This window comes from Morone saxatilis, unplaced genomic scaffold (genome assembly GCF_004916995.1).
Source record: "Morone saxatilis isolate NCDOM2014 unplaced genomic scaffold, NCSU_SB_2.0 Contig14, whole genome shotgun sequence".
Lineage (NCBI taxonomy): Eukaryota > Metazoa > Chordata > Actinopteri > Moronidae > Morone > Morone saxatilis.
Genome location: NW_023339696.1, coordinates 2,284,250 through 2,307,160, shown reverse-complemented (window position 1 = coordinate 2,307,160; position 22,911 = coordinate 2,284,250). Strand labels below are relative to the sequence as shown.

General features: G+C 42.4%; 3 protein-coding genes across 3 annotated transcripts; 2 read left to right on the top strand and 1 right to left on the bottom strand.

The window, feature by feature from the left end:
- Positions 1-6: 6 nt before the first annotated feature.
- Positions 7-9,612, top strand: LOC118323608 (histone deacetylase 5-like). Its single transcript, XM_035655618.1, has 6 exons — positions 7-79; positions 350-468; positions 587-720; positions 2,353-2,434; positions 2,577-2,754; positions 3,611-9,612. Exons 1-6 carry the CDS (start codon positions 48-50, stop codon positions 3,648-3,650), a joined length of 585 nt encoding a protein of 194 aa, XP_035511511.1. The 5' UTR covers positions 7-47; the 3' UTR covers positions 3,651-9,612.
- A 995-nt stretch (positions 9,613-10,607) lies between these two features.
- Positions 10,608-14,610, bottom strand: pex12 (peroxisomal biogenesis factor 12). The gene is made up of 4 exons (XM_035655614.1): positions 14,380-14,610; positions 13,369-13,517; positions 12,275-12,810; positions 10,608-11,321 (listed from the first exon to the last, which is right to left on the bottom strand). The coding sequence occupies exons 2-4, from the start codon at positions 13,489-13,491 to the stop codon at positions 10,883-10,885; spliced, it is 1,098 nt and encodes a 365-aa protein (XP_035511507.1). The 5' UTR covers positions 13,492-13,517; positions 14,380-14,610; the 3' UTR covers positions 10,608-10,882.
- A 2,014-nt stretch (positions 14,611-16,624) lies between these two features.
- On the top strand, positions 16,625-20,757 carry LOC118323606 (insulin-like growth factor-binding protein complex acid labile subunit). The gene is made up of 5 exons (XM_035655616.1): positions 16,625-17,044; positions 17,155-17,300; positions 18,334-18,502; positions 18,582-18,744; positions 19,419-20,757. The coding sequence occupies exons 1-5, from the start codon at positions 16,739-16,741 to the stop codon at positions 19,709-19,711; spliced, it is 1,077 nt and encodes a 358-aa protein (XP_035511509.1). The 5' UTR covers positions 16,625-16,738; the 3' UTR covers positions 19,712-20,757.
- The last annotated feature ends 2,154 nt before the right edge of the window (positions 20,758-22,911 follow it).

Genomic DNA, 22,911 nt, shown 5'->3' with positions numbered 1-22,911 from the left:
TTGGTTTTAATGTGAACATAGCATGGACCGGAGGAGTAGAGCCACCCATGGGTGATGTGGAGTACCTTACTGCCTTTAGGTAAACATTATAATGATTGGATTCTCACCTTTTAAATATATGTTTTAAATAACTACGTTATTACAGAGGTCAGTAGAGGGAGATCAATGAGATGTTTGGCACCCAGTGATTAAATACTGTCCACAAAAACTCCAGGGCCCAATTTGATGTGAATACATGTGAGACGAAAAGGTTGGTTTATGTTCAAGTATGAACACGCATGAAGGTAACAGATGCATTACAATGTCACTGTGTGTGTGTGTGTGTGTGTGTGTGTGTGTGTGTGTGTAGGAGTGTGGTGATGCCCATCGCCCAGCAGTTCAGCCCAGATGTGGTTCTGGTGTCTGCAGGCTTCGACGCAGTGGAGGGTCATCAGTCTCCTCTGGGAGGATACAATGTCTCTGCCAAGTGTGAGTACTACACCAGTTACCATGGTGATCAGAACAAGGCCATTTTCTGACCGCTATGTCACTGACACGATCGCCAAATGATGTGTGTTTCTGGACTGTGCCCGGTGTGTGTTGGCAGGTTTCGGGCAGCTAACGCAGCTGCTGATGGGTCTGGCGGGTGGGCGCGTTGTTATGGCGCTGGAGGGTGGTCATGACCTCACCGCCATATGTGACGCGTCAGAGGCCTGTGTGTCTGCGCTTCTGGGAGACCCGGTAAGAGAGAGAATGTCATCAGTAATTATTGAAGTTTTCATTTAAAACATGAACCACTTTAACCTTTGTCAACCTGTGTTCTCTATGAATAGTATAGAAATAGCACACTGTCTTTTTTCACAAAGGAGCAGAGTTTGAATGTTGAAGAAACAGTTCAACATTTTGGGAGATTCACTCTTTTTGAGAGTTAGATGAGAAGTTTACTTAGCTTAGCTTAGCATAAAGGCTGTAAACAGAGGGAAACAGCTAGCCTGGGTCTGCCCAAGTAGAAGAAAACTCTTCTTCCTTCACTCTATTTCTGCTTTTGTCTTATAACTTCTGCTTGCTATTGCTGGCAATAGTAAACAAATCATAATCAGGAAGTCATGTGACCTGACACTACTCCCCCTCCCCTGCAGATGTCGGGTTAAAAAGATGGTCTTTGGGGCACCCTGGTAGCTTACCTGGTAGAGCTGGCCCCATGTACCAAGGCTGAGTCCTTGCTGCAGTGACCATGGGTTCGACTCTGACCCTTGGCCCTTTGTTCCTCCCCCCTTTCCTGTCACTCTACAGCTGTCACAATAAAAAAAAAGAAGAGTAATCGCAGTCTGTGGCTCTTCTGCTAACAACTCCGGTGTCTCTACCTCTCCTCTTATGCCCTACTAAGTCAGTAGGTGTGGCGTATGTGGTGCTTTTCCAGGGTTTCCACACGACCTGGAGAACCTGGAAATTTAGAGACTAGTTTTCCAGTCATGGAAACACCTGTAAATTGATAAAAATTACCAAATATCCTGGAAATAATCCTGTCACTCCTGATCTTTGGTGCAAAGTTAGCAACAATTAACTAGCTGTTGAGGCAGCAGCTCAATGTTTCTATTATGACAAAGTTCAGGAGCCTTGATACTAACTTACTATGATGGTGAATTAAGTATCAATATTATTTGCGTTCTTAATTGTCCCTGTGAAATCTTTGTTTAGCTGATGCTTGCTTGGAGTAGTGTAAGAAGCTCAAAATGATGTTGTGTTTTCCATAGAGGATTTGGTTTATCTGGCTGTTAACAAGAGTGAAATCCATATGGAGATCCTGCGTAGTATAATACTGTCCCCTTACCAAAAAAAAGTGTGTCCATCTGAAGTCTGTTATGATATCATATTATTGCATATAGACATTAGAAAAACACAAGACATGCCAACACATTCCAGGAGAACTAACAAACAAACTGGTGTGGAGTCCCTCCTTTTCTTTTTTTACATTTTTGGTTAAACTAATGAGATACACTGTAAATAAGGGAGTGCGTAGTGGTGCTGGTAAGCTTATTTTTTTACTTTGGGCAGAGCCAGGCTAGCTGTTTCCCCCTGCTTCTGCTCATTATGCTAAGCTAGGCTAAGCATGTCAGCACTCCAGCTTCATACACGTCACGTGACTGATATTGACCTTCTGCCCTTACTCTTAGGGGGACAGCGGCAAAGTAATTTACCTAAAATGTTAAACTATTCCTTTTAGACAGTGCAGGTCAACACGTGCAAAGATAAAGACGCCTCCAGTCTGTGGTATTATCGTCCTCAGTGATGAGCATTGTGTTTGCAGGATGTGTTTTAGTACGTAGTGTTTCCTGCATTGCTGTTAACACACACACTCTCTGTCTCTCTCAGTGTGACTCTGTGTTTCAGTGGCCTCAGGAGAAGCCATGTCCAAAAGCTTGGGCCTCACTAGAGAGAGTAATAGAGATCCAGAGTAAGAAACACACACGCACCCACTCACTCATTCACTCATTCACTCACTCATTCACTCACTCACTCACTCACTCACTCACTCACACACAGCTCTTGATCCTCAGTCCATGTGTATCACTCTCTTCCTCTCTCTGTCCATGCAGGTAAACACTGGTCCTGTCTCCAGAGTTTGTCTCAGACGAGTGGCCACTCGCTAATGGACGGCCCCCTGGGTTCTCAGGGCCAATCGGAGGACGAGGCAGAAACAGTCAGCGCCATGGCCTCCCTCAGTGTTGACGTTGAGCAGCCAAGCTCCGTTCCTGACAACACGGAAACCAGCAGGTCAGCAGAGAACTGTGATAGCTTCACAGCATCATTAGAGAACCCGTACGGTACAAGCCCGTACATGTGTCAGTCAGCAGATTGCTGATAATAATGGTTCTTCCACTGTCAGCAGCAACTGTTAACTAGTTTATTGCTGTTTTGCCTTAGAAAAATGGAATTAAAATGAAGCAAGGACATATTAACATGCACAAATATATATTGTATTGTAATAAAATAAAATAATATGATATCGAAGGGTAACTTACAGGAACATTATTCATGATCTTATGATGAAATGTTCTTGCACTAGAAACTCCTCAATTTATCTCTGGTTCTCCCTGCACTCAATCACATGCAGGTGCAGCTAGTTTTTTTTATATACACGAAAAGGCAAAGTCAGTAATACCATGCATCATCGGGGTTCTATTGGTTTTTCGGAAATTTAAAAATAACTTTTGTCTTGCCAATATTCAAACTATGACATCACCGATCACGCCACTGTGTTAGCATAGCAGTTGTTAACCCTAGAGCAGCTACACCACCTGTTTTTTTTCCTGTGCGTATACAGCAATGTCATCTGTATACATTTGCACTTCTATTTGTCACTGTTGTGGGAGATCGTTGTTACACTGACTAAATAGGAGGGGCCCTAACACTGACCCTTGAGGTATACCTATTGCTGGAAATGTTAATTGCATTAAACTATTTAAGCAACACGAAGTAACTAGATAGTAACTAGATGAGTTAATGCTAAATGCTACAGTTATTTTTACAAGTGCGTAATATTACACTTGAGGCTTATTTTATAAATGAATTGTAATGTATATGTAAAAAGTGCTTTTAAATGTTATATTCGATTTTGAACTGTCCACAGGTCCACAGAGGAGCCAATGGAAGAAGAGCCTGTATTGTAGGCGGATCTTAAAAAAGAACCACACAAAAACTCCACATTCACCTCTTCTGGCACCTCCTCTTCCTCTTCCTATTCCTCCGCAGAGTGTGTGGAGGTACACACACACAGAGTCGAATTGTCTCGTTGGGGAGGACTCCGATTGCCTGAGGAGAACAGTATGGAGGCAGGAGAAGGCGGGGCGTGTGAAAAACATGGACACATCTCTTTTCCATTGGTTCATCAGCCCAAGGAGGAGCAGACGACTTGTTAGCATCTCCGTGGAAACCAGAGGAGGAGAGGGTCAGCAAGGAGACACGTCTTGTGACCTGTATACTTTACCACCTGTACACAGCACCACTGAATTTTCCCCTCCCACCGCCCAATCACTCTTTTGTCTTTCTATTTTGTCCCTACTCCTCGGTTTCCACAGCGGGAAGATGACTGTGGAAAACCTGAATTTGAATCCCGTCAAGATGTCAGACGGCAAGCAGACGACTTGTCTGTCTGTCTGTCTGTCAGAGAGGCAGGCTGAAAGAACGTGGGGTTGGCTGGCGGAGGAAGAACAACCTGTTGTAAAATGAGCAGAGGAGGAGGAGGAACTAGGTGCCTTTTTAAAAAAAAAAAAAACGTCCAATCAGAAACCACAAAACACCACCACCGCAGCACCTCAGCAAACATACCAGCCAATCAGGACTGAAGAAACACACTAATGCGCACGCATACACACTGCTGTTGTTTTAGTCGGTCAGTTCATTTTCAAGTCTTTGTTTCTTCATCTGGATGCCTTAATTTGTTCTTATCTCACTATTTAGCAACCTTGAGAGAGATGGCGAGAGAGAGAATCATAATATAAATATATACTCAGAAATGTATTTAAACTGCTAAGAAATGTATTTTCTTTAAAATCTTATAATATTCATACCAGGTATTCCCAACAGACTGAAGAAACGCCTCTAAAGCCATCAATGCACACTAGACATCTCCAGTAAAAATCTCCATTGAATATTAATGTAATGTTAATAATAATATTCAATCAGACTTTTATGGGATCTGGTAAGTGTCTCAGGATCAGGCCCGTTTTAGCAGTATTCTTTCTTTGCATTGCTTCAAACCACCACTCCTCTCTCTCTCTTTCACTTATTTCGGTTGAGAGTCATGTGACCTGAGCCCATCCCTTCTTCTCTAAAGGGGATTGTTGGATTGTGGCACACCACAACGACCACCACGTCCCTCTTATTTCTTCTATTTTTTTTAATTGTAATATTTCTTGTTTGGTGTAAATACTGTCTCCTGTCCTGTTGCCCACGGTTACGTCACAGCAGACTCAGTGTGGTCACTTTTCTATATCTGTACATACATATATGTATAAAAACACAAACTACTTTCTCTTTTTGTATAAAAAAAGAAAAAATAATATTCTATATAAATATATATATATATGTAAACAGTGTTTTATCCAATAAGATTGGATTTATGAATATATTCTATTTGGAGATTTGATGTTTAAAAGGTTTGGCTGTTTGACAGGAAGTAAGCACACGGTCTGATGACATCAGACCGCCATATGTTTGTATGTTTGTTTACAGATGTTGAGGGTGGCTGGATATTGTTATCGTAGTGGTTGTTGTTGTTGGAGGCGAACAGTGAGCTCCTGTTCCTCTGGCAGGACCAGGAAGGCAGTGCTGCCCTCCACAGGCAATCAGCAGCAACTACAGAACAGTGGATATGAAGTTCAAAGGTCATAACTGGGTAAATAGATTTGGTCCAGTGGTGATGCATTTTTGCAGTCCAACAGGGAGTTAGCAAGCCCTTTTCCATGGTTTTACGTCATTCATTAGCGCTGACCGTCGTACTGCATATCACAGCTGAATCGGCATCCTGTAGCTTGGATGTTTAGTCACTGACGGCCTCCAAACATTTGTTACAGCAATGTTTAAAGTACAAATGCACTGGATGGTGGGTTATCTTCTTCTATATATATGAGAAAGGTGTATAAGATGGGGTAAAAATGCCAGGTTTAAAAATATGTCACTTACCCTGACTAAGAAAGGTATCTTTAAACTTAGAAGGAACTTTTCATTATTGTTGATTCTAGCGGCCCCTGTGCTTGCCACAGCCTTGTTTCATTGATTTCAAGGGGAATCCAATCGGGTGGCAGGCATTAAGAATAACTTTACAGAAATGGCCAATCTTCTTGCTGATGGTCTTGTGTGCTTATGTAAGTCATATAGAGGCATCAGTATTAAATTCAGACTGTTTTATAACCAGTTAAAAACTGTAGTACCTTTAATACAAAACAATATGTATTCAAAGATGACACAGGAAGTCGCAGTGTGTTCAGAAGGTCACAAGTGGGAACACAAGGTATGGCCTTCAGGGGAGTCCAAGAGAGGGGGGGAGATGTCAGGGAATGGTACACTGCCAGTGTTTGTTCTTTTTCGCTTAGATAATGATAAAGTCGAGAGTCACTGATGGCCACTTTTAATTCAGCTCACTTTTTTGTACTAGCTGCCATGACCATTGTCGTGATGTCCTCTGTGGAAAACGAGCGGGTAGGCAAGTCCAGCAGCTGCTGTAACCATTGGGGGAACAAAATATCACAGAGTCTTGGCTGTTTCGAGGAGTTGAATGCAGCTCATCTGACCTTTCAACCCAAGGAACAACAAGGTAGTTTTGAGGAGCAAAGCCATTATTATAAAAATGGAGTGTACAGTGCAGCAGAGCTTAATAGAGAAGACCTTTCTTGGTCAGTGTAAATCAGATCTTTTTCTTAGTTTCTGAGTTTGCACCAACCATTCTTCCACATTGAAGTGACTAAGAAGATTTCCTACCATCCACTGAGTTCATATACATAGTTCGTAACAAACTTTTTTTAATCCACTCAGCAACTACCATACATAACATGCTGTTCCTGGATCAGGGCTAATGGACCGCTCAATTGTTTTGTTATGGTATAGATTCTTCCCTGTTAACTATTTGTTAGCAATCATCTTTATTAGCTTTCATGAAAGTTTTAAAATGGCTGAATATCCAATCAAAAATCCATTTCCATCCCACTAACTGTTGGGAACCGTGGCCCAAGTATGCTAACTACACAGTTGTGTGTTCACCAAGCTCCAGTTTATTGCTGTTTTTGTAAGCTAACGTTTTGTGCTTGTCGAAGGTGCCCAGTAGACGCAAAGCTTCAGAACTGGACCACTCTATCATCCGCATCATCAGAAACTTAACTCAGAAACACTATCGAGTCACTCAGTAAGCTGACTCTGCCGAACACAATCTTCAACCTCACAAGTCCATTTCCCAGGACCCTTTGTGGTGTAGCGAGTGTTGTAGCTCACGCTGCTTCCTTTGGGTCTCGTCTGTTCAAAGCAATATAACACTGACAGGACAGCAGTGGTTGGAACAGAGAGAGAGAACTTCAATGTCCAGCTTTAGCGTTGCCATGGTGAAGCGGCAGACAGCATCACAGCTTACATCATTTGCAGGGTTCCCTGTGGTTGAGCGCTGTTTGCATGTATTATCTGTCAGGTGGGATGGACAGAGTATTGATTGATCTAAAAATTGATTGATTTATTGAGCTGTGTTTCCAGGCGGTTCAGTGTAGTCTTTTTGTACTAATGTAAACACTAAGGCCATTTTGTCCATTGTATCAGTAGTCAGTAATAGCAGTGCCTCTCGTTGGGGAGGTCGAGCGGTGGAGTTGGACGGATTAGAATTAGCTATCGACAACGGTAGCCGTTGACGCCTGATCTCGACTGGAGTTCACGCGGCCACAAAGGAACAAAACTGTGGAGGGACGAGCAAGTGGACCACAGCTGAGAAGCCTGTCAATTAAGCAATTTATACCCATATTAAAAAAAATGCCTTAACGTTTTCTCAACATTTTTTTTTTTTTTAATTACCAACGAGTAATTAATTCAAATTGTCTGTTGAAGAATTTCGTATTTTCCCTGTCACTTATTACAATTTGGGCCTTATTTTCTTTCTAGTTTTGTTCTTTTCCATAATAATGGTGCTTTCCATTTACCTCTGAAGTCTGAGGTGCTGGGAGAACGACCCGAGTTGACTACGTTCCAGTTCAAGTCAAAAAACCTAGCTAGGTTAGCAATTAGGGCTGTGTATTGGCAAGAATCTGGACATACAATACGTATCCCGATACAGCGGTTAAGAATCAATATATTACGATATCTTGGATTTTGAGGTTGGGTTTGGTGAGGTTCTTCCAACTTCAAAGTCTAAAATCCCACTTTATGATGATGAATTTCATGATCGCAAATTCCATCTTCCAATTTCAAATGGAATGCACCATGAGAACACTGGGTGGGACCAGCTACAAATACTTTACCCTTTAGACGTGGTCAGACCACGTCGTAATTTATTTTGACCGTTTTTCTTCTTCTGTTGTAGCGACGTTGCTGTGTTCTAAGATTTCAGCAAATTACTTTTGGTGAATTCAAAGTTCTCGTAATCAACACAACTACAAAAATAAGACCCAAATCGTAAGAAACAGAATCATCCTTTAAAACAACCAGTGTGTAGGATTTAGTTGCATATAGTGGGGAAAGTTACAGATTGCAACAAGTTGAATACAGCTCAAGGAGCAACCACAGTGGCTGCGAAACTTGCTAAAAACGCTAAAGGCCCTATCTAGAGCCAGTGTTGGTTTGTCCGTCCTGGACTACTGTAGAAACATGGCGGTTCAACATGGTGGCCATGGAGGACCCAGAGCGGTTGTAGATAAAAACGGCTCATTTTGAGGTCATGAAAAAGGTGATTCAGGTGATTATACACTAATGAAAACATCATATGAATATTATATTCCATTCCTGCCAGTAGATCCTCCTAAATGTTACACTGGGCCTTTAAGTCAGGATGGTTGCTGCTTGGTCAGAGGGCACACATAAGCACAGATTGCGGACTGAAGATTTAAGATTTTTGTTTTAGTGCAGGTCAGTTCTGGTTGGTTTGTACCAGGACAGGACGGGAGTTCGGAGAAGCCACCTTTTGGGCTCTGGTCCTGAGTCCTAATGAAAGGGCTCCTAAAGAACCATCTGCACCAGCAGCGTTGTTATCCTGCACACTTAAAACTAATAGCGCGGACAGAGCCTGGCCGTGTGTGTGACAGGGTGACAGACTTCCCCAGTCCAGAGGCCACACAGCTTTACTGTTGCTACCACCCACACACACACACAGTGAGGTTAAATGCACACTTTCTCACACACACACACACACACAGACTATTTTGCTACATGAGTTAATACTGTATATTTCTTGATATGTTTGATACTGTGGTGTAAATGTAGTGTCCTGCTATGATGCGGTGTGGGGGGAGGGCTCTCTTTGGACATTTGGGGTGGGACGAGGAGGTTCAGTATCAGTGCGACTGTCACCTCCTCTCTCTCTCTTTTACCTCCTTGTGTTTTTCGAGGGGAGACGTTCTCTCTGTTACCTTTTCTCTTGTCCGGCTCGTGACTGAAAAATTGGAAAACGCTGTTTTTGTTGGAACTGATCACAAGCACATTCCTGACTATTCTCTGTCCGTGCTGTCGTTTTAATCCAGATTATTTCTTGTTGCGACAATACAACATGTGTCTAGTTCTTGCTGACTCACATGTATATATAAAGTGCATATATGTGTACACATGTGCAATACACGCTATTCGAGCAATCTATTACTGTGACTATTATTGATGATGATACTTGTCCCTTTTTCGAAGTTTTCAGCCCGTTTTTTCTTCTCGTCCTGATTTCCTGTTGATGAATTGTGTTGCAGGAGCTTAAAAAGGGAAGAAGGTGACTCTTGTGATTCTTCACACTCAGTGTCATTTCAGGGGTTTGTGGACATTTTAATGAAGCCCTTTTTTTTTTTTTACTCTCACTGTAACGTTGTGACGTTGATCCTGATTATCTGTTTCTTTGTTTTTTTTTTTAAGTGGGCCTGTTGTTAAACTTGTCTGGAAACTCAATAAAGCAATTCACCGATTTCCTGTTGCATTTCCCAGTACTCATATAACCTGTTCAAAGTGCACAAAATGCGTGCCCATGATGGTCGCCTCTCCTCTCCTGCGCCCGTTCGGACCGCTCAACACGGCACACCCATGGTCAAACGGTCCAGCTGCTTCAAGCCACTTTAGACCGCCAGGTTAAGGCTAAATTAAGCTCTGCTAGCTGTAGCTTATATAGCTTACAGACATGAGAGTGGGATCAATCCTCATCTGAATCACAGCATTTTCCAAAATGTCAAACTATTCCTTTGAGATTTGATGTCTCCAAATATGTTAACTGAACAGCTTCCAGGTCAGCTGTAGGACGTTTTCAGGCAAATATCTGTGGGAAGCTTAACTTTTTTCAGCCTTGGTACATGGGTCGCTAGCTCTACCCACTGAAACGATCTCTACAAGTCAGTTTCACTTTATCATTTATCAAGTATCATAGTGTGCAGCTCATCCTACCGAGAGTCAGGTTTCTCACAGAATATGGTTTGTCATCGATCCGAGTGAGGGGCTAAAATACAGTTCAAATCTTCCAACATGGATGAGCCATTATGGAGCCATTATTGGAGCATAACCACTTATAAATGTGAGTGGAGAGTTGTGTGACTGTATCTCGTGTGTGCATAATCTGTAAAACTCTTACTGAGATTTGTGAATGTGTCCGATCCATACACACTTACAGATCGACATTATATATTTGCCAATCTGAATACAGATTTGTAGGTTTTTACACATTTACAAATCTGTGCCTATTTTACAGATCCTACACATTTGCAAATCTGATTTCACACACAGAACTTTCCACTCAAGTTTTGCTGCAATAATGGCTCCATACAGGACTTCCAATTCCCTCCAAAGCTCCACATCCCTTCTTTAAATGTCATTTCATTAACAGGATTTTTCATGTTATAATCAATTCATAATGAATGAACTGTGTATGTATTTCCATAATTATGAATTACTGCAGTTAAAAAAAATACTTAATACCACTTAACATTTTAATACAATTTAATAATGGAATTATAAATATTGAATGTGATGTGAGCTGAAAGAAATCCAGCATCAGATATAAATCAGCTCACATCACTGAGCAATTGATCAAACACTATTGCAAAGTTTATTTCATACAAAAGGAAAACGCAGTGTGTTTATCCCAAAAAGTAGACCGAGCCTGCAGCTCCTCACACCAGAGGGAACCTCGCAAGGCCACTGTTCTGTGGAAAAGAAGAGGCAGTAGTCAGACTCCACACACCGATGTGGTCTAGCTCTCCGGCGAGTAGATCTTGATGAGGTGCTGCAGCTCGGTGGGGTAGCCGGTGACCGGGCAGCGGCGGTTGGCCTTCACGTATGTGTAGATGCAGCGGTAACAGAACACGAAGCCGGAGGTGGACAGCACCGTGGCGTTGGTGCGAAGCCTCCGGCACAGCGGGCAGTTCCTGCAGTCGGAGCTGTGCTGGGCGCCTTCGCTGCGATTTGCCGAGGTGGGCGGAGAGTCCCGGCCGCTGCGCTCCTGCTGCAGGTGGAGGGGTGGTGGCGGAGCGGGCAGCGAGGTGAGGGTTTTCACGGCGCTCTGGTTGTCCGAGGAATACCACCACTCCAGGAACTGCAGGAAGAAGACGCCCATGGAGAGGGAGGTAGAGAGGGACACGGCCACGCCCCTGGCTGCTTGTGACATCAACCACCACGCTCTCTGCACCAGGCTGCGAACACAAGAACAATGCATTGTGGGTGGTGACTTTAAGATGTTTGTCTGACACTGGGCCTCAGCTCTCACCTATTAGTCTATTAAAGAAGTGTTTGCTGCACATACAGTTAACATCTCTGTGCATGTATTTATTAGCTCCGCTAAAATTACACTTGGCGCGAAAAACATTGCTCCAAGTCTGGTGAACCCGCTCTGAAGTGGAGTTTCAGAGTTCAAACCTGAGGCGTGGATCTGCGTGAGGGGCTACAATACAATTAATACAATTTTAATCAGCTTCCATGACTGGAAGGCTAGGCTCAAAATTTCCAGGTTTTCCAGGACACGTGGGAACCCTGTATTGACATAATCAACTCCCTGAAACTGCCATATAAGGTTGCCTGTTCTGCTCCATTTGTGGAGTTTCATTCCCTGAAAATGTTGTTGCTTTTAAAACTTTGGTTTCACTTATTTCAGTGCAGCATGAAAATCAACAGGTAGACAAGTTCAAGTTTCTTTTGCCCTGATTTAAGCCTTTAAAGTAGGCTTTGCTTTGTGGCCTCCTTCAGTGGTAGAGCTGCCACTCTACTTCATCAGCTAATGTCAACCATTAAACAGTCAACATTCTCTGATCTCAGCTTCTCAAACGAGGATTTTCTGGGTTTTTTAGGCTTCTATGACAGAAATTTGATATATCTTTGGGCTTTGGGAAACAGTGATTACCGTTATTCACCATTTTATTGACCAAACAACTAATCACTTAATTGAGAAAACGATCGACGGGTTAATGAAAATAACCGCTGGTTGCAGCCTTGTTTAGCGGGATGGCAGACCTGAACCAAACCATGACCCAACCATGCATCCATCTAGAAACTATACCTGACTGGAAGGCCTAACGAGTACTGCCTGTGAGACTCAGAACAGGGCAAAGAAAACAAAGAAACCTATAACAGTAATAGCAGACTCATGTACCTCCCCTCAGCTGGGGGGCCAGTTTTGCCGGTCTTCAGCTCCATGTCTTTGATATCTTGAGCGTTAAGTCTTGCCAGTCTGACCCTGGCCAGCCACAGCAGGGGATTATGGGTCCCGGAGACTCCAAAGACAAAGAGCAGCTGCTGGCAGAAAACCCATGCCTGCCACGCTGAGCTGACGTAAGGGTACGCCGCCACGGCCGCCCGGTACAGCCTCCGGCCCCTGCTCTGCGCCAGCCGGATGGAGAAGTCCTCCTCGTCCCTCTGACGAGCCAGCGTCGCCTCCAGCTTGGCCCGCAGGTACGGCACCAGGCACAGGAGAAGAAGAGAGCGCCAGTGAGACTTCCTGTGCAGCCCCAGGCCAACAGGAAGTCCTCGCCCTCCCGAAACTCGCTTCAGGCCGTAAAAGTTCTCGGAGAAGGAGGCGCTGCAGTGAGACAGGAAGTGGTTCTGGAGGAGGAGGTCCAGAAGCAGGTAGAGCTCGTCGAAGCGTCGCCACAGGAAACCGAATCGGGAAGGGTTGGACTCTGCCAGAACCTGAGAACCAGGAAAGATGGTGATTGCTGGAACAGTGGAAAGACGAACAAAGATGCTTCTGGACAGTCTGAGAGGTAAAATTGCCATTTTTCTCTCTGAAGTCCCACCACACTCCATGCAATGTCTTTAATTATGAAGTATGTATTTGTCTCCGAGGACCATCCACGTTGCAGACATTGCAGCTCTTTTCGGGAGTATTTTCTAATTTAATTAAGGGTTCATTTCAACCAAACCAGCGCTGATGCTTGCTGGAAAGACGGACAGGGTCCATGTTGGTGAGTTTTATTTTCTTTCTGACGTGTGTTTTAGTAATGGGGCTGATGTTGCCAGTGGAGTCTGCCAGTACCAGTAGAGAATGTTTACATACTGTCTGCATTAAAAACCCTGATCTCAATTCTAAGTGGAAAAAAATCCTGATTCTTACTTTGACCATTTCTTTCACCCTCATGTCATACCCATACAGTTCATCATTTACAAAGAAGAACACACATAAAGTAAAACCAGACACTGAGCAGCTTTACAGTATTATTCTCTACCAGTTGGCTGAGTGGCGCTCACCTTGACTGCGTGCCTCAGTGCTGGTCTGACCGACTCCATCAGAGACTCCTGTGCCAGGACCTCAAAGATGGAGGGCTGCTCGTTCACGGCGGTGGAGGTCAGATGGGCTCCGGCCTCCGCCATGGCTGCTGCAGAAACGGTGAAACACCCTGCAGGAATGGTGGCAGTGGTTGTAGATCATTCCTTCATCCCAACAATCACTCTTCTCTTTCAGAATGAAAAGGATTCTTAACACGTCTCCTGAGTTACCACTGTATGTCCCCGTCCAGCTTTCTGGGAATAACATATGTCATTGCTTGAACTTTCCATTAATAGTGGGCCAGAAATGAGCTGTATGCGTTCCCTATGGAAATGTTACTTCTGTCATACAGTACTTTTACTGTGTTTGTATTTAGGACCTGAACTTTGAGGAGCTCTATTCAGACTCTCTGATAAACAGCCTGGTCCTGCGTTAGAAAAGTGTCACTCAGTCATCAGTTTCCTCAATGACAGGAAAGGAGTTCCTTAAGGAAAACGGTTGGGAACCAGTGTTTTAGAGAGATCTACTCCATATAAATCAGTGGATGGTAGATTTATTGAAGGTACTACCTGTCTGACTGATTTTGATTTGTTAACACAGCTGCTAGATGCAGAACGCTCTGTCAGCCACAAACAGGTGCCCTGCTCAAATGCCAGTCTCTCACTCTTTTCTTTTAAAATGTGCTGAAAGTTACAAACATTCTATATAATGATAATATCTATTATTCTAGGACCATATTAGTCCCGCCTATGGAAGTGTCTTCATCTTTGAAGTTTCAATGTGAATGCGGGTTTCTCGGTAATGACGGTATTAACACACTGACATGCTAACGTCCCCAGTTCTCTACTAGCTAACACAACTGCGCACAAAACCAGCACAAATCCTCACTTGTTTCCAACATACTTTGAACTGAAGTCAAATATAAGAGGCACCAGTGCAGGCGGGTTGTTATTGTGCAGCCATGTGGTCAAACTATGACGACATGACGTTACCTTCCTGTGTTAGCTGTTAGCTGAAGCTAGCAGGACTGCGTCGCTGATGTTTCCGGTCGCCTCCGCGGGTTTCTCCAACATCACGCACTCCTTTAAAAACAGCTCGTGTTGCACTGAACATTGCAGCAACAGCAGACAGGCTGCTCTTCCGCCATTATTCCCCCGGTATCGACCATTCACCGCCGTGCACGGTCCACAACAGCCACCACTTCCGCATTCAGACGTTTTCGTTTCTTTCAACAACGTCATGACGCAGTGGGCGTAATTCCGGCGGCTACGTCGGGCTTCCTGGTTGGGACTGATGTGATTCTTAGGGCAATATAATCCTTTTTTCTATTTTAATTACTTTATAATTAATGAAATGTTTATGACAAAAATAGTGAAAATGCCCATCGTAAGTTTGACAAAAATATTGTGTCTGACTGACAGTTAAAACTGAGACAAGCAGGAAATGTTTAACAAGCTAGAGCCTTTTATATGAGGCATTATATCAGATTAATAGCTTAAACAATTAATTAACTAATAAAAATGGTTAATCAAAATAGTTAATTGATTTTTTTCATACTTGTAGTCTTTTTAGGCTTTTTTTTGTTCTATTGTGTGAGTAAGCAACAATTACACTGATGAATACAGTTGAAAATTAAACATTTAAGAGAAAGCACACTGTAAACTAGATACTTAACGTCTACGAGGGCTTCTCAGCCAGGACAGGACTAAGATACAGTCACAGGACCCGCTTGAGTTGAGTTGACTATAACAACAGATCCACTAAATCACAATAAATAATAATAATAATTTAAAAATAAAACTAGAAATGCAAACTTCCAAACAAATCTGCAGTAAATCAAAAATAACAGTACCAACCGACATGCAGTGAACCTGGGATTTCTGGGGCCCATCTGCACACACAAACGCCTCACAAGATGTTAACAGTCTTTATATAATATTAAAGTCAGTGAAACAGACGGATGGTGGGACGCCAAGGCTCCGCAGTGGTATTATAAGGAAACGAGAGGGAGGGGCTCGGAGACAGAGACATGATAAAAACATCAGATGAGCTGCCAGAGTTCAGTGGATGAGAGGAAACACTTTGTGATTGGAGAGGATTAGGGGATTACTGACACAGCTGACTGCGCCCACTCTCCATCAGCATCATCACTCTGTCTTTGTGTCTCTCCTCTCTGTCCATCATCTGTTTGTGTCTCGCTGTCATCCAGTGAAGTCAGGACATAGAGAGGTTGACGACCCAGTATGGAGACTCATTCATCAGCAGAGGAGGTAAGTTGGGCATTTGGGGGAGGAAGGGTTTTTTTTTTTTTTTTTTTAGATGTGTGGGATTTTTCATTAGAATGTTAATTGTTATCATTTCAATTTTATTCAGCATAAAAATGTAAAAATACAATAATTAGAATGTTTTCAGTGTGAAAAATATATTATCAACCAGGAAATCACTTTAAGCTGTTTTACTGTACATTATAAGAATATCTGTATTGATAGTGAACAAGTTATAAGAAAATAACAAAACAGGTCATTTTGAAGCTGTAGCTCAAATAAAAAAAAATACTGTTGTGTCAGACAGACTCACTGACTTTAAATCCGTTTCTGCTGCTCGCTCTTACATACTGTGATTACTGTTTATATTATTACATTTGCACAGGAAAGCTAGGATAAATCGGATGAAAAACCCTAGTAAAAACAAGTGTTACAATTGTGCTACAGTAAGTAACTTATGTAATGGTGAAGGTTTGGTGACTATTGTTTTTAACGGGGGGAAATCCGAGATGCTGGAAGATGTCATGTCTCAGTGTGTAAATGCTGATTGGGGTCAGGTTACTTTGCCGCCAAAACGGAAAACGGCTCGATATTACATTTTTTGTTTTAAATTTAAGAATTTTTTTTAAATAAATAACAAGTAGTTTTCCCTTTTCTGTTTTTTATTTTCAAAACTAATAAACTAATAAATGCTTAAAGCTAGCCTGGGAACCAGACAAATCTACAAGCTCATGTTTTATATACTCTGACAGATGCATGTGCATACATCACTGTAATAAGAACTACCTAGAGGGACAGAAACCATCTTTGGGAGAAACTTATTAGAATTTTTAGTTGGCCCATGTCCCATTTGTTAACATGGAGGCAGCACGCTTTCTGACCTGAACTGCAGCCAACCACATAACTTACTTATTTAAAACTAAACTAAATACTGCCATGCTTTCTGTCTTATTTCCAGTTGCATCCACGGTGACTGCGAGGCTTGGCAAAGAGAACTGCAGAATTAAACTGCCAAGCTTCATTCAACTTTCCACTTCAGCTGCTCCTTTGAATTCCTGTTGTTCCTCCTGTTGCTGTCCAGGAAAATATGCGTCTCCTTTTCCTGGCCCTTCTCTTCTTCCTTCTTGTCTTTTATCTCCCCCCATCTCTTCTTCCATTCATCGAGGGCTCGCGGTTGTGTCCACATCAGTGCGTTTGTTACGAGCACACCGACCTGGTGGACTGCCGTGGCCGTGGGTTCGAGCACGTTCCCAGAGGCCTCCCACACGGCACGTGGCTGCTGGAGCTGGGAGGAAACAATCTGAGCGAGATTGGCACCCGAGCCTTCACTGGACTGTGGTCCCTGCGGGTGCTGGTGCTAGCCAACAGCCAGATACAGGGAATACAACCACAGGTAGGAATGGTGGGACGGATTAAGGTGAAAGCACTGGAAATCTCAGTCTGGTAGTTTAAAGTAAAAGTAGTTAAATGTATGCTTCTCTCTGTCTTCCCCTCTCCCCACAGGCATTTTTCTCTTTGTCCTTCCTGGAGAAACTGGATCTCAGTTGGAACCAGTTAACATCTCTCCCTGTTGACTTCTCAACCAGTCTGTCTGCTCTCAGAGAGCTGCGACTGGAGCACAACAACTTGAATCACATATCTGGATACAGGTACCATTCTGTCTGTTGGTCCTCAAAGTCCATCTGGCTTCCAGCATCATGCTCCATATTCCTATATCATGTGCAGATGTACAAAAAAGCCTGTTGGAGCCATGCCCTGAACCCAACAGGAATTCGGCCATTTTGAACTTAGTGTGCATTTTTGTGGTGCCATTTTTGCCATTTCCAGGCATTATTTCAACGAACTTGATCGGATGGACTTAAAATTCCATCAGTACCTACTCCCTAAAGACATTGACAATGAAAAGTCATCAAAAGCATTAGTTTTAGTTGGACGGCGTGTCAGTTGTGTGGTGTCCAAAATCAATGTTTTGCCATGTTGCAACTTGAGTGTACTTCATCCAATTTGCCCTAAACTTCACATCCCGACCTAAACACAATTACATATCACATCACCAATATTCAGTCACTGTATTAGCACCACCTACTGGAAACAGTAAGTAGGCCTTGTATGGCAATCATCATGAAGTTTTCATGGAGTGGTCTATGCATGATATGCTTTAATTGTTAAATGTAGTTTAAAACTTGAAATTAAAGCAGCTATAGCTTTTATAATAACAATTACATTACTGTCTAATGTGAAAGGTGTCGTTCGTAGTAAATCAATGTGCCTCCTTACATTATTACAATCTGAGCAAGTTAACAAACTCAGGGCATGGGGGCAAAATGCTCCTTTCCTGAAATGCTCCTGGTGGTGTCTGAAGCCGTGTGTGTAAATAAGCTAACAAGTTCGTTAAATCAACTTAAAAGCTGATAGTATGTGAATGTTGTGTTCACAGCTTGTTTCTACTTCCCCCAAGTGGCCAAGTCAGTTATTTCTAGGGCTGTGTATTGGCAAGGATCTGGCAATACACTACATATAACGACACAGGGGTTACGATCAAATACATTGTGATATATTGTGATACTGTAAGCTAGGCAATATAGACAAACAAACCTCTCCACAAGAGAGTTTAACCACCAGTGGGTGAAGCTAAACATAGCAGCATTCAGCACATTTGGTGTCTGACTCTTCCTCATTCAGCTTGGAGTATCTGGACAGCATGGAGAAGCTGGACCTCAGTTATAACCAGCTGGTGTCGTTTGGCTCCGGTGTGTTCAGGGGCCTCTCCAGACTCAGACAGCTCTACCTACACAACAACAGACTGAGTGTGGTGCAGCAGGGGAGCCTGGATATGCTGCCTGGACTAGAGGTGCATAAATGACTCGTAAAATGACTCTGTGTGAACACATTGTCTGTATCCCTGTCTGAATGCCTGTCTGTTTGTCTAGGTGCTCCAGCTGAGTAACAACAACATCTCCCAGATAGACACTGATGCTCTGGCTCCTCTCTACAGCCTGGCAGTCCTCGCTCTGGAGGGAAACAACCTGCATCACCTCAAGTTTAAGACCTTTATCAGCCTCCATACAACAGCTACACACATCCAGCTGTCAGGTTTCAATATCACTACTAATACCGTTACCCACGTTCAGCTCGCGTTAACCTTTGTTGTGGATCAAGTCAAGAGACACCACTCTCTCACAATATGAATGTGTTTATTCACTCTGTGGTAAAGGAAGTTGACATAATAGTATATAAAAAATCTATAAATAAAATGTGCAACCATTTCACAACATTAACCTCACAAGCTTTATTTTGAAACTACAACTGGACATTGTATATTCATTTTTATAAACTTGACCAAGAGAGCCTTGTGGGATACCTACAGCATCACAGTTTTAAGCAGAGGGCCATTGACCAAGTGCTTGTATATACCAGTGTATAGTACAGCTAAAGTCCAGGTCCATTTTTTCTATTGTCTTAGACTTTGCACTTGGACTTGTATTATATTGGGTGACATTGACATATTGACATTGGCCACCTGGTTACCATGGTTGCTGTCTCATTGGGACTTTGACTCGGTCTCGACTAGCCCTGGTCACGGACAAAGTTGGTCTTAACTACAGCACTGGTATTTACATGCTTCAAACAATTAAAACATTTAACTTTTTGTTGTGTTTGTGTCAAAATCTCTCAGGAGTCTGGGGTCAAGGGGACACTTGACATTGAGTATTTGACTTGTCTTTTTCGTTAATCTCTACATTTATGCTTTATTGTTGCTCCACCAGGCAACCCGTGGAGCTGTGACTGTGAGCTGCATCGCGTCTTCAGTAAGATCTTGCACGTTCGCCACCTTCACATCGACGACTATCGCAACGTGACGTGCCAGGACCCGCCGCAGCTGGCCGGGGCTTCGCTGGCCTGGGTCGACAGCCAGCTCTGCATCGCAGAAACAGCCACCGTGCTTGTCATCACCATCACTGTGCTGGTCACTGTGGTGGCGGCTTTGGTGATGGCGGAGAGGAACCGAAAGAAGAACCCTGGGAAGAACTGGGACACTGAGTCGCAGTCACAAACTTAGATACCAACACCCTGAGAGCATGCAGAAAAAACAACAATAAAAATACGGAGACTCTGTGAGACTGAAGAGTAAACTCCCAGGCTCCTCTAGTGAGAGGCTGATCCCAGCATTGGGCACAACCGGAGATCCCTGCTTGTTGCTCCCAGATTTCAAAATCAAAAAAATTGGTCACCAAAATGTGTCAGAGAACACAGGAGAGGCATATGCCACTTCATTTGAGATGGACAGCAGTTAGTTTAAACGTTTCCAGAGGCAGCGAGTCATGGTGCCGTACTGCCCTGAGTTGCATAAAGTAGCCTAGACCTCTACCTTATGCAAATGAGGAGCTCTTGAAATGCACCATGGCACTACCAGGGTGCATTGCCTGACTGCTCACATAGACAATGAATGGAAACCATGGAAATGACTGATCCTGTGGATCATAATCAAACAGTCGAAAGTTGCCAGAACAATCAATAAATGTATTTAATAAACAATGAAAAAGACCATAATAATAATAATAGAGGTCTGTAACACTTACACATTGAGGCTTTAATATAAATTAAAGCATGATTACAGCTATTTATAAATGAGTTTAGTGAATCCTCAAAGGCTCATTCAATGCTATTCAATTCCAAACAGCACAGAAAGCAACAAGCTGTTGTCACTCAGTGTGAATGAAAAGGTACAAATATCAAAATGGAACAAAAAAAGGAAAGCTATACACAGGTTTCAGTGGCTGCTCTCTTTACCTAGTCATCATTTTTCATATCTAGACAGATTTTGTTTCTCAATATATACTCTGAAAAGCAAATGACGTGTTGTCATCGCCCAGCCCGACTATAAACTGCTCACACATCAACAGGTATTTCCAGTGTTAGTAGGTCAGAATGGTGAAACATTGGCGCAGTGCGAGTGAGTAGATTCAGATACAGATATAGTAGTTAGCTTTGGTTGTTATTTCCCAGCCTCAATGTAACTCGCTGCACAGTATGACTGAAGTCATTTCTGATTAGCATCAGCTTGTTTGTGTTTTGCACGTCAATAAAACGCTCTGGTGACCTTTATGGCAACATGGAAATTTTGTCCTTGTGCAGTCTTGTTGATGTGTGACTCACATCTGTTTTTTTCATGACAGTGTGAACAATCACATTGATCTTTTCTGTTCTGATATGGGCCACTTTCATGTGTGGTCCAAATCAGATACAGGTCTGATGTTTTTGCCATATGTGAAGTCACGTGACTTTTGAGGGACTCTAGATAGACATTTATTCATGCACAAATAACTAAATTGTCACCTAAACAGTAAAAAACAGCTTAAACCACATTTAATGATACTAAAAAAATGTGTATGTGTGTGTGTGTGTGTTGTATCTGAAATCTCTGCAGCACACATTACTCAATATATTATGCAATACTGTGCGATACTTTTAGGGACTGTATGAAAATGATTGGCATGGAGAAAGGGCTGAACCTTATCATTTAATTTTAAAAATAATTATTAGCATTTTTTTTTATTTAATATTTGACCATGAGCCCTTCCCAGTAGCTCAAACTATTCTAACAGCGTTAACGCATTTAACCATTAATAATAAAATAGTTAAAGAAATGTAAGGTGATGGTGATGATGGTCTTTGGCCACTTTAAACCTCGACTTAAAGCAAATGTTGATTAGGAGGGAAAAAGAGGTGCATTTTGATGAGACAGCATTTGATCACCAATAACTAAAGATCAATGTATACTGTGTTTCTTAAAATTGGTATTTTATTTATTTTATTTTATTTAGCTACTTGTGATCAGTGCCTGAACTGGACCAAGAAAGATGCCAGTACCAAAATTCAGCACAACCCTAAACAAAACATAACTCAATTTTTTTTTTTTTTTTTGCCGTTTATATGTCCTTTTTAGCAAAGACATTTTCAGTGCTGTTTGCTTAGCATTAAGCTAGCTACATGTTTAAACAGAGATGCAGTTTCACAGCTGTTTAGGAGTACCTGATCAGCATTGCTGTACACAGGGTTTTAGAAACACTGAGGTCCATAAACTGAACTTGCTTGGGTGGGTTTGGGTCATGTATCAAAGCATTAGAGTATTAGTTATAGACAATTATTCCACGACTTTTTTTGTCTACCCGTTGGAAAAAATACTTGTGACCTCAGCGGTACTCAATAAGAAGTAAGGGTACTCATGTGGACAAAAATCTCAGTACTGGTGAGCACCGGCTCATTTCAGGCACTGCTTGTGATGGGAAAAAATCTCTGACTCTTGTACTATTTCGGGAATCTTTAATGACAAGAGAAGGTTGAAATAACAAAAAGCTGGGCTGTGAAAAAGAATACACACATGAAAAAAAATCCAACGCCCTAACCATTTATTCAGCCAATAACACTTTACATATGACATAAAACATCAAATAAAAAAAGAAAATACTAGGATTACAGTGACCCTGCTTGTGACTTGTCAAATGTCCGGATACATTTTAAGTCCTGTGGTCAGACAGACATTCAGCAGTAGAGTAGGTTTATAGGCAGACCATATGTCTCTGTACACCACAGAGGATTACTGCTGGACTGATGGAGAGAAAGAGGAAGAGACAATCTTATTGAGGTCGTAGGCCAGATGTCAAGATGATTAATACTGGACTGGAATACCTTTATTGAATGTGTGTGTGTTGGGGGGTATTAAAGAGGCAGAGACAGAGGCTAGACAGGCCAACCAGCAGACTGCCATTCTCTCTTATGTCAATTAATATTCTTTTTGAACAAAAATCTTCAAATAACTATTAAGACCAGTGTTGGGCAAGTTACTTGAAAACTGTGATCAATTACTTATTACACATTACTCATTTAAAAAGTAAGGACATTATTTCACTAATTACTTACATCTTCTGTATTTAAAGGTCCAGTGTGTAACATTTAATAGGATCTATTAGCAGAAATGGGATATTCATAGGTGTGTTTTCATTAGTGTAAAATCATCTTAATATAAGAAGCTGTTTTTATATACAGACGCTGCAGGTCACCTTCCATGGAGCCATGTTGAACGGCCATGTTTCTACAGTGGCCCAGGCTCCAGATAGGGTTTCACGACCACCGTAGTTTCTCCTATACACTTCACAGCCCGTTCTCAATCCCAGGTCATCAAATATGGCTGTTCAGTTGGTTGCAATCTGCAACTTCACAGCTAGATTCCACCAAATCCTACACACTGGTCCTTTAACA